This window comes from Rattus norvegicus, chromosome 4 (genome assembly GCF_036323735.1).
Source record: "Rattus norvegicus strain BN/NHsdMcwi chromosome 4, GRCr8, whole genome shotgun sequence".
In the NCBI taxonomy this organism is placed as follows: Eukaryota; Metazoa; Chordata; class Mammalia; order Rodentia; family Muridae; genus Rattus; species Rattus norvegicus.
Genome location: NC_086022.1, coordinates 70102225 through 70114681, shown reverse-complemented (window position 1 = coordinate 70114681; position 12457 = coordinate 70102225). Strand labels below are relative to the sequence as shown.

The following is a 12457-nucleotide window of genomic DNA, read 5'->3' as shown; positions in this document are numbered from 1 at the left end:
AGAGGTATTTACTGTAACATTATTCATATGGCCCATGGGGAATAAAACAGATTTATTTAATCCTTTACTAATAAGCATGCTCTTCTGGAAAAAGACGCCTCTCCCCTCCCCCCCCCCACCTCTCTTTTAAAGTTTAAACACTAGGGGTCATTCCAAATCTTTAAACTTGTAGAGACAGATCAAAAGTATTTCTATGAGAGCTGAATTTTTACTAGGAAAAGAAAAGCAAAAGGTGTCTATTAGGATAGTTAATGAGAAGCCAGTCTACATCTCCCAAGCATAGAAGCCCATCTTTGTTCCACTAGCACTTGATACTCATCTGTCATCAGCAATGTTTTCATCACATGATGAAGACAGCTTTCAAAACTGTCTTTAGGACTACTCAAGAAACTTACAAAACTAGATATCAGCCCTTATTAATTCTTGAATCCACCAACTTCTAGGATTACAGATGGGATATTTTAAAGGTACTTACTAAGTAAATGATGGATTAGTATACAAATGAATGAGGGAATAAATCTCTAATCATAGAGGTAAATTCTGAGGAAAGGCAAATAAGATGGTTATGACCCCTGGGGACGGGTGTGTGCACTTCTCCTGAACATTACTCCATTATTGCACTCCAGTCCGAGTCAAGTCAAGACTCACAAACAGTCCAGGAATCAAAGGCAGAAGTGGCAAAGAGTGGCAGAGTTGAAATCAAATAAATCTCACACACACAAAACAATAGTAGTATCAAAACATCTAACTCCCATGTACCTTTTTGTTGTGGTAAAATTATAGAAAGAGCTGTCTTTTACCCTCACTTTATCCAGCACCACGGTGCCTCAAGATATCTAGTAGATATCTTGCCGGAAACACACATCCCAACTCTGTGGCGGCCCAGTGTCTCTGCCACCACACACTCTCCCAAAGTCAAATCGCCACAAGAAAGAACGCATAACCCAATAACCTTTGATCCAATTGATAAGATATAATTGCCCACCTAGACATGCAAAGCCCGGTCCACATCCATCCCTTAAGAACATTCATAACAACCTGTAAATACACATCTTAACATCAGCCTCCATGTTCTCTCCGTGGCTTCTACTCCAGTCTCCTCCAGTTTCCCCTCCTTTCTGTTCCAGTCTCTTCCTCTTCCCTCACACCCCAACCCCTTCCTTCTCATCCAATGACAGGCCTCATTCTGTCTTGTACCTGCCTCACCTATATGACATCATCCCACACATTTTCACTTAGCTGTCTTACTAAAATTCAATTTCCTTAAAAAAACAACACTGCACGCTTTACCTTTCTTAAGTATATATACTTTTAAAGATTTCATGTATGAGTGCTCTATCTGTATGTACACCTGTGTGCCAGAAGAGGGCATCAGATCCCATTACAGATGGTTGTGAGCCACCATGTGTTGCTGGGAATTGAACTCAGGACCTCTGGAAGAGCAGCCAGTGCTCTTGACCACTGAGCCACCTCTCCAGCCCCCCTTTTATGGATATTTATATGAGAAACTCAAAAGCAGCTTATGAGGAATACTTAAGAGGTGAGCATAGAAGGAATCCACCACCTTTACTGAAAAACACAAAATGGCAATACAGCACTCCTTATTGTGAACTAGAGTAGACACTGTGGAGATGCCAGTTCCCAGACCCATCAGGGATAGTCACTGTGGAGATGCTAGCTCCCATCAGAATGAACATGAAAGTGACATGGAAATGAAGTCCCTCTTCCCCTCACCATGTCTGCACCTAACCCAGAGCAATAGGGAAGGCCGGGGCACTGAAGGGATGCTTTTACTGCTGGAAGGATAAGAACAGAGCAGCTGGGAGCAGAACTAGTTCCTAAAAGCAAGCCTCTGATGAAGCCTGACTCTGTCCTATCCAACATAAGAGAGCACCTCCTGTAACTTAAGGAAAACAATTAGCACTAGTTGTTCATTCACATCTTTGTATGATGTCACTGCTTCAGGAAATCTCTAAAACAAAAGCAGAAGAACTTTTCTTCAGACTGAAAAACAAGTGTTGCCAGTGAGAAATACATTATTTATTACATAATTAAGGGTGCAATAGCACCAGGCCTGAATAAAAACTTTATGTACTTACGGCAATTTCCAGACTCAGGCACCACACAAGATAATTACTTCTTTAATGTATTATTTATTAACAGTAAACACATAGTTACCTTGTTTCTTAAAGTTCTTGAAGTTTTAAACCAGTCCTACATAATGAGATAGCTGTCCAATAAATTATACATTATATGTTAGTGCATTGTCACAATGACAAAAATGGGGCCATGAAATAGTAAAGGCTTTAAAGCAAAAGGTGTGGGGAGTTTTAGAGCTCTGTGTCCCAGATGCATGCAGGGCTCTACCTTGCTGTAGGAGGCTGTCTGTGGCTGCATGCTGCCTGCCTTTACATAAGGCACTGCACTCGCAAACAAGAGCCTACCTTAATTTAACACTGTAAGCAGGGCTGTCTCGGTGACAGTTAAGGCTGGCTGAACAAGCTCAGGTGTGAAGACCTAGAGTTCAGATCCCCAAACCCACAGAAGCACCTTGTGGATGTGATGGTCATCTGGGCCTCCAAAGACAAGGACAAGGAACTCCACAGCCAGCGGATTAGGGATAGCAGCCAGGATATGGCGAGCTCTAAATTGGACTGTGAGACTTTGCCTCAGTGAGTAAAGTGGAAAAGCAATTGAAGACCAGCCTCAGGCCTCTATATGCACCAATACACATACTTCCCCATACACACACTGGTAGAAAAAGGAATAAAAACCTTCTAGCACATGCAGTTACGTATAAAACATAAGAAGGACCTAAATCTCTAAAAAATTAAGTCATGAATGTTAAAACAATATGGGCTTGGAAAAAAGCAAAACAGCAGCAAAAAACAAACAAGAACAAAACTCAAAACCCACTTATTGGAAGTCAGAACTTATAATAGTTGATTCTATCTTAAGGAAACTGCCAAAACGTTTTCACCAGAAATTAAAGATTTCTAAAGGACAAGCACATCAAACAGCTATCTTTAAAGAAGGGTGAAAGGTGGCTTGCAAGAATTCTTGGAGGAAATGAGAGTACAAAGTGGAGAATAGTATGAACCCAGCTAGACACAATCATCATCATCATCATCATCATCATCATCAGCAGCAGCAGCAGCAGCAGCAGCAGGCCTCTATTAACAATTAACACTCATAAGCACTACAGCACTAACACAAATACATCATATTCTACATGGTAGTTCTTAATGTATGTGTTTTGATTTTGTGTCTATTATGTTATTTAGTTTTATAGCTAAGTAAACTGAAGATTTAGGAGGCTAAGTAACTCAGAATATTCTAGAAGCAAATACACACACACACACACACACACACACACACACACACACACACACGAGAGAGAGAGAGAGAGAGAGAGAGAGAGAGAGAGAGAGAGAGAGAGAGAGACACACTCTGAGCTCTCTGCTGCCCTCACCAGGCCACAGTGACTTTACTGGGTGTTCTGGTGCTGTTTAAGAACTTGTATCATTTATTACTGAGATAAAAATTGGTGTATTTATGGAGAAGTGGCCTTAACCAAGTCTGGCAATATTCTATTAAGCAAGGTTAATCTGCATAATCTGTAGATACAACTTATGGAGGAGGTCAATACACCTCTTACATGAAGCTCAAGCTTCCCCAAAAGATCCTACAGGACTGACTTTGGGAGGCCCTGCTTCTTTTTGCTCCAGACAGCAGAGCCTGAAGACTTAAAAGTCCAGCTTCAACTACTCACTATTGATGTCATGTGACTTCAATCTTATAGTGTCCAGCCTAGTATAAATTCACAAATTACTCAAAGCACAATTGATCTGGATACTAGAAACACTAATAGGTACTTTTCCCCTCTTCAATTTCTTCATTCTATGTTTTAAAGGTAAATTTTGAACTAACACTTAAACTTTTTTTCTGCTTGTGGCTTTTTCCCCCAGGTAGGGCAATTTTTAGTTCCTCTACACCCATTCCTTGTTTTCACAGTACCCTCCATTTCAGGGTGATACAATGGGTACAACCAACTAAGCAACAAACACACCACTTCTTGCAAAAGCCCACTGCCCTTCCTTCCCACCTTATTCCCCGCAGTCCTTCCATGCAGAGCTTACTGCGGAACAATCATTCCTATCCTAAGTTTCTGCCCTATGGGCCACATCCTTGTTTGAGAAGAGTAAACCTTGTCCTCCAAGACCAGCTGAAGGTTTCCTACTTGGGAAAGAATCCACTGTCATCTGGAGCCCACAGTGCTCTGGAGGCCTCTCATACAACTTTGTCTGTGGTGACAGCCTAACATAGCTATGCAAAGCAGGAAAACAATCATTCCCAGAGGTGCCCTCTCAAGCGCATAGAAATCCTCGTGTTTGCTGAACATCTACTTGTCGCATAACCATTACTTCCATTTTGAGAATAACTCCTGTGGCTGCAGAGTAATGGGTCCCAGTGATTCTAGTCCTACACAGTCTACATGCCTTAGTAGTAATGTTGTCCTTTGCCTTTAGGAAAACTGAATACAGTTAAGTCACAAACTGAAATACCCTTTGCAAGCTGCAGGATTGAGAAAGACGGTGGCTTTCTTCACTTGTGCATTGGGAGGAATGAGCTGGTTGCCAAACACCTGAAAAGAAAGAAGTTTCCAATTAAATATTTTATTCAGCTATTGATCACATATGTTTTTTTATCCCCAAAGAATTTACTTCCAGTCAAAGAGCAAAAGCTCATTCATGATCTCCATAACAGAAATATGCTGTTCTTCAATGACAATAGGTCCAGCCTTACAGTAGGATAAAAACCCTGCTTAACTTACCAGTGGTAGTTAGTGTCCTTTCCTGACTTACTATAAGCATACACCCTGCAAGGCCACAGCCTGTGAGAAGGGACTTCATACATGTGCCTTCAGTTTTCATGCTACAATCCTTTCTCCCTCAGTCCATTACTAAATTATTCCTCAGGAATCTTTGTTACCAGTTAATTTTCACCATCTATATACACAGAAGAAATCCATTGCTCAAACCTTTTCTACTCTATTGGCTCCAAGGCTGAATAGAATCAAGAAGCAAAGGATTCAATGTGAGGATTCAAAACAGCAAGAGAATGGGAGCTACTACTGAGACACATAAACTGGGGAAGAGGGACAATGAAGAGAATCAGGACAGCAAAACAGTAAAAAGGCCAAAAGCTTCAGGTCTTGGATGTTGAAAAACAAGTCTGGGCTATGGCAGCAGAATTCTGGAAAAGAAGTATAAAGCAAACATTAGAGGGAAAACAGCTATAGAAAGATGGTGCACTGAACAACTCAGTCTAAAATCTGCCACCTCTCTGTCCACTGGAGATCCTTTCTACATCTCACTTCTAAAAGAACAACCCCCTGTGCTGGGGAGATGGCTCAGTGGTAAATAAAAAGTAAAGTGTTTGTTGTGCAAGCATAAGAAATTGAGTTCAGATACCCAACATTCGAGTAAGAAACTGAGAGTGTCAGCGGATGTCTATACCCCAGTGCTGGGAGGTGAAAGCAGTGGCCCGGGGGCTCCCTGACCAGACAGTCTAGCTGAAATGAAATGGCAAGCTCCAAGTTCAGTAAGAGACACTGTCTCAAAAACTAATGTGGGGGGGCTGGGGATATAGCTCAGTGGTAGAGCGCTTACCTAGGAAGCGCAAGGCCCTGGGTTCGGTCCCCAGCTCCGAAAAAAAGAACCAAAAAAAAAAAAAAAAAAAACTAATGTGGGAAAGCTAGGGAGGATAATATGCCAATGCTAGTCTCTGGCCTCCACACACACCTGCACAGACAAGCGCGCGCGCGCGCGCGCACACACACACACACACACACACCATCCATTATCACTTCTATTCTCTTTGCTCTTATATCTAGACATTTCCCTGCTAAATCTCCAAATATCATAACTTGCTCTGTTCTGATCCATTCCCTTCTAGCATTTCACCAGGAATGAAGTAACTAACTCAGCTGTGGAGGTCTGAATGGAAATGGCCCCCAAAGACTCATAGGAAGAGTCATTATTGGAAGTAGGCTTTGTTGGAGTAGGTGTGGCCTTGTTGAAAGACGTGTGTCACTGAGGGGTGGGCTTTGAGGTTTCAGATGCTCAAGTCAGGCCCAGTGTCACTCTCTCTTCCTGCTATTTGCTGATTTGGTTGTAGACCACTCAGCTATCTCTCCAGTACCATGTCTACATGCATGCTGCCATGCCTCCTGCCATTATGACAATGGAGTAAACCTCTGGACTGTAAGCTGGCCCCGATTAAAGGCCTTTCTTTCGAACAGTTGTAGTGGTCATAGTGTCTCTTCATAGCAAGAGAAACTCTAAAATAGAAGTTGCCCGACACTGCTTTTGCCTGGAAGAATATGGAGCACTTTGGGACTTTGACTAGAAGAGCCAGTAGATACTTTAAGCAGGGACTAATGAGCCATACTAGTAGGATCATAGGACCATGGAAGAGAGTGGTATTGAGAACTATGAGAGACCACCTAGAGTTTCAAAGGACAGTATTAGTGTGTGACCTAGAGACTGTTCTTGTGATATTTTGGTGAAGAATGTGGCTGTTTTCTGCCCTTGTCCAAAAAATCTGCCTAAGGCTAATTTAAGGAATAATTGATTAAGGACATTTTCAAACAACCCAGCATTAACTATCTTCTGTGGCTTGATAGTGGCCAGTCTTATGCAGATCTACAATGAAAAGACTTAAACTGAGCAAGGAAAAATACAAACTGTACAGTTGAGGGAGAAAAGGAGCCCCCGGGAGTATAAATAGATTAAAGAAAAGCCTGATGCTAAATGGAGTAAGGGAGTGGTGACCTCAGAGCAAGACCCCACCCAGCTAAGCTTTCAATTTGTAAAAAGGAATTAAATAAATTTAGGGCTAGGGTCACACACTTGTAATCCCAGCACTGGAAAAGCAGAGGCAGGTGGATTTCAGAATTCAAGGCAGCCTGGGTCTATAAAGGAAGTTCCAGGACAGCCAAGCTTAGGCAGTGAAGGAAACTATCAAGAACAGAAAGCTGGAGAAGATGTGTTTGAATAAGGGGTTCATGCAAGCAGCAGAACTTCACAGCTTCCGCCACGTGGTACCAAAGCTTATAGAGTCAAGGACACAAGAAAGGAATCATAGATCTCCCTCCAGAACTAAGGAAGCTGCTGAAGCCAGGCATATGCAGATGTCCCTTCATGGAGACCTAGAAGGACTATTGCATGAAGCTGTAAAGTTGAGGCTTGGACTGCCTTGAAGACCCCAAGCTGCTGGAGACGCCAGAGTCATGGGATACCTGCCAAGGAAAGGGGCTCATAGAGAGTGGAGCCAGCCCGGGAGAAAGAACTGTGCTGCAGGCAAAACAACTGAAAGGAGTTTGAGGTCTGCAGAGAGATTTGACAGCAGACATGGTGATGTAGAGCTTGGAGCTGGCCTGCTGATTTTGGTCTTGCTTTGGTCCAGTGTTCTCTCACTGTGTTCACCTTTCCTCCATTTTGGAATTAAAATGTATGTCCTGTGCCATTGTATGTTAGAAGTGTGTGATCTGCCTTCTTTTTATTCTGATTTTATAGGAGGCTATGGTTAAGAGACTGTCTTGAGCATCAAAGACTAAATGTAGACTGAAGTTAGACTAACTGCATTTTGCATTATGATATGGCTACAAGCCCACAGGGACCAGGGAGTGGAATGTGGTAGTCTGAGGGAAAATGGCCCCCACAGAGTCACAAGGAGTGGCATTATTGGGTGTATGGCTTTGCTGCAGGAAGTGTGTAACTGGAAAGTGGGCTTTGAGGTTTCAGATGCTCAAGGCAGGCCCAGTGTGCCAATTTTGATGCAGAACTCTCAGTATCTCTTCAGCACCATGTCTGCCTGCATGATGCCAAGCTTCCAGCCATGATGATAATGGACTAAACCTCTGAACTTACAAGTCAGCTCCAATTAAATGTTTTCCTTTATAAGAGTTGGTCATGATGGTGTCTTTCACAGAAACAGAAACCCTAACTAGGACCCCAGCCCATTCTCTGTATCCAGACTCCAGATCTACAGCACTAGACTGCCCCTCCTTACCCTCATTCCCTAGCTCCAGGAACTCCTAATCAGACCTGTAAAGTTCCAGTTCCATAATGGGTTAACACGTTTGTAAAAACTAAAGTTGAGTGTACATGATTTTTTTAAATCACTCAATAATTTAGACTATAAAAAGATCACAGGAAAAGTAGAGAAAGCCGTGAGGATTAATCTACCTTTAGTCACAAGGAAGGAGCTACACATGTGCAGAGGAGTGGAGGACTAGAACAGTAAGGTCAGTGTGTGGAGAAAGTACCAAACAAGACCTTGTTCCTGAGAAAGTAAGAGGGGCTGGGATCCAGAAAGGACACATGAAGAGGTTTCACCTTAAGCAAGAGGAGGGTGTATCAGCAGAACTACCTGGAACTCAAGATTAAGGTTTATTTGATAATTACCTTGATTTAAAAATTAAGCATTGTATACATGTTCTACAGTATCATACTGAGACTCAAAAATAATCCAAAAGCTTATCTCTGGCTGGCCTAAAACTCATTATGTAACCCAAGAGGTAAACACATGGCAATCCTCCTGCCTCAGCTTCCTGGAAGCTGGATTATAGGTGTGAACCATCATGCTGATCTTAAAAATAAAATTTAAAGCTTTTTAAAATTAATTTTTAAAATGACTTTTTAAAAAAATAACTTGAAGCTATACTAGATTACAATTTTATTTCTGTGCAGAAATAAAATCAAATTTTTAAAGTATATTTGGAACCAAAGAAGGATTTATTAATAGTATCTACTGTCATTATCATCTATGAAAATAATTCAGAAACAAACATGAGGTTTGACACCCACTTCTACTAAATGCGTCCTCTTTGCCATTTTAACTTTCATACATCTCTTCAGGCATTTCTGACATCCTAAGCTTAAATGGCATAAAACAGAAAGGCACTGAGTCACAGAAAGCCATCTGCAGGGTATAAATTACAAATAGGGAAGAGAGAAAGCTAGGGTCTTACATCTGAAAGGATTTACAACTCAACTATCATCACAACAGCCAGATAAACTTAAGCAGCATCTCATGGACCTGGATGGCAGTGCAGTCTACGAACCAGCAGTGTCAGGGAGATGGGCTTTAAAAGTAGGAGTCAACCATTTTAACGCGATCTGACTTTCAGAGGTAACATCTGCTCTCAACCAATATCCCTGGGGGCTATTCCATCAGAAATGATTCAGGGTTTAGCCAGATCTTCAAGAATAACTGCAAACACACCAATTCCTAGCTTTTCAGCCAGTCTAGTTATGTGTTCTTGGGAGTGATCCAGAAGTAAACAAGCCTAACAGGGTGGGCGTCAGAACCTGTTCTTCACCAGATGGCTAACTTCCACCCATTCTACTCAGAGTTGGCTGACAGCCTGACCCATCTGGAGGTAGAGGGAAAATAGTCAAACTGCACTGATGTAAGACCCCCATGTAAGTAAGTCCCTGGAGTGGCTGTGTCTCCTGCACCATGGAGATAAGGGCGATTTAATTTTATCACAGGAAGCGGCATTACCTGAGCTTCTTGACAAGCTGCTCTTCTTAGCAGGTTATCACTATCAAAGCAAACAAAAGAGACCCAGCATTAGCATTCCCAGAGATTAAGACCCAAATACAATTGATGGGTTTTGGGGTTTTTTTGTTCGTTTTGTTTTTTTTTTTTTTCTTAAAAAGTACTTTTTAAGTAAAGATTTCTTAAAGACCTGATCTCAAATCAGGAGCACATTTGGGAAATACATTCTCTGAGTGAAAGCTTGTGTTAGCTATTTCCACATTCTGGTGTATAAAAAAATGCCCCAGACCCCTGAAACATCTAGAGCCTAAAGTCTGAAGATCTGTAGCTCCATATGGCAACAGGAAACTGCAAATTTACTTAGAGCTTGGGGACAGGGAGAGCATCTGGAATTACCTGATAGGTCTTTCAAGCAGAGCAGCTTTTGTGGCTGTGATCAGAACAATGGGACTCCGGGAGGGTGGGGTCCCCTCCTGGCTTTAAAGATGGAAGGCACTGTGAGCCCACAAATGTTGAAACCCTTGCCAGCCTGGAAAAGTCAGGAAGTAGCTCTTCCCTTTGGAGTCTTCAGAAGGAATGGGAGGTCTTCTCAACCCTTGGACTTTGGCCCATAAAATAGTATGATAAATACCGACGGTGTGTTAAACTAAGTTATTAGTCAAAAATAGGAAACTAATTTCGTGTCTTGGGTTTTTCTATCCAATGGATACTTCTTGGGTCATTCGCCAAGGCAGAATTTGGTGTTTGGCTGCTTCTGCTACTGTTGTCTCTGAGCGCCTTCTTTTTGATAGCACTCAGACACTCTCCTACATCACAAAGGGAAATAGGAGGTAAAAGTGGCTTCCAAGTATGGAAACATTCTTTCAGAATGCAAGCATGTGTTAAGCATAAAAGGTCTCTAAAGTGTGTCATGAGAGCACACTAAATGGGCTTTGATAACGTGCAGAGGCCAACACCCAAGTCTGCATTTACACACTTGTATTGCTAGAAAACAACTGAAGAAAAGATTTTAAAGGAAAAAAGGGTTACTTTACATATATTCCTTGACCACCTTTATAACATTGGAGACCTGAAATTTGGCATTTTGAGAGTAATTTCAAGACTGACACTGATAATTAAGGATGAATTAGAATAAAAATAATAGATTTTTGTCACAGTTGTTGTCTGTTAATTGGTTTTCTACAGCCAAGCAACAGAATAGCCCAAAATAGTGAATGACCTGACAACTAGAAACAGTGTTCCATGAAAAGTATAAAGGCTCAAAAGCACACATTAACAGAGTTGGGGGTACTCATCTGTTCTGAGGCCTGGTCCACAAGTGGCCCTGGCAACCAGGTTCAGGCCCCCCCTGCTGCATAGCTGCCTGGGTGGCAGGGGAGTTGTGCAACCTTTTCCCCTCCCCCCACTCGTCATCATTATTAATACTGCCTGATCTTTCAGGATATTCTTCAAAATCAAAAGAATATTAATCTAATATGCAAAATGGAATATGCTGCCTATAGGAAAGCCAGAATATGCACTGCCTTAGCCCATACAAAGAAAATCCCAACATGATCACAGTTAACTCTAACATCTAAATCACATAAACTGTCTTGGTCTTATTCTCTGAATCAGGATGTTTGTAAAAGGCAAATGCATTCTCAAAGAAAAAGAGTCCTTGAATTAAGATGGACTCCAGTGTCCTCCAGAGAATGGATCTAGGACACTGCTCCTCTGACACAGATACCCAAGTCACTACTTGGAACATTTAATACAAGATAAAGGCTACTAATATAAACAGTTGTACTGTATTATTCAGACACGGACAAGACAAAAACACATACATCTTCAGTATAGATTTAATTTTGGGAGGAATACTTTTTAATCTGCAATAGGTTCAGTCCACAGATGCTAAGTCTACAGATAGTTACAGTCAACTATATTTTATATCTTTATAGCAAGCTCTAATAACTACTTTAAGAAATTCTAAAAATCTTTCAGAAATATGGTTTTGCTAGAGCTTCAGAGAAGATAACCATGTGGGGGACAAAAACAAAAAACAAAAAAAACAAAAACAAAAACAAAAAAAAAAAACAAAGTGACTCTGATGAGGCAGATACTGTAGCATGAACAGTGAAAGCTTCAGTTGTAGAGGGTGTCTATGGATTTCACAGGCCATCCTTTTAACCTTGCTCCCCTGACTTGTAGCTGAATCCCATCCCTCAACTCCAGCAGGCAGTCCCTGATAAACCACATGTAGAAAAATGCAACTAGAAAATAGACCATATCTATCACCCTGCACAAAACTTAAATCTAAGTGGGTCAAAAACCCTAACATGAAATCAGACACACTGAACCTGACAGAAGAGAAAGTGAGGACCAGCCTTGAATTCATTGGCACAGGAGACAACTTCCTGAACAGAACACCATCTATCTGCTCAGGCACTAAGATCAACAATTAATAAAGGGGACCTCATGAAACTGAAAAGTGTCTGTAAGGCAAACTGTCAATCAGACAAAGAGGCAGCCTATAGAATGGAGAAAAGATTTTTCACAAACTATATATCCAATAAAATGCTAATATCCAAAATACATAAAGAACTCAAATTAGGTAGCAAAAAACCCCCAAATAATCCAATTTAAATATGTGCTGCACATCTAAACAGAATTCTCAATAGAAGAACTGGAAATGGCTGAGAAACACTTGAAGGAATGTTAAACACCCCTTTCCTTCAAAGAAATGGAAGTCAAAACTACTCTGAAATTCCGTCTTATACCTGACAAAATGGCTAAGATCAATAACACAAGTGGCAGCTCAAGGTGGCAAGAATGTGAACCAACAGGAGCACCCCTCTGTTGCTGACTGCATGAGTGCAAACCCACACAGCTACTACTGAAGTCAACAAAG

General features: G+C 41.4%; 1 protein-coding gene across 7 annotated transcripts in view; it reads right to left on the bottom strand.

The window, feature by feature from the left end:
* The window catches only part of Agk (acylglycerol kinase), a 79093-nt gene that overhangs the window by 45961 nt on the left and 20675 nt on the right, over positions 1-12457 (bottom strand). For 4 of the 7 annotated variants that reach the window (XM_039108239.2, NM_001127497.1, XM_017592845.3 and 1 more), the window contains exons 3-4: positions 9574-9613; positions 4566-4645 (exon numbers count right to left, since the gene is read on the bottom strand). In XM_039108239.2, coding sequence (XP_038964167.1) covers positions 4566-4645; positions 9574-9613 — 120 coding nt within the window. The remainder of the gene's footprint in view (positions 1-4565; positions 4646-9573; positions 9614-12457) is intronic. The other 3 variants (XM_017592846.3, XM_039108240.2, XM_039108241.2) reach the window with 1 other exon arrangement.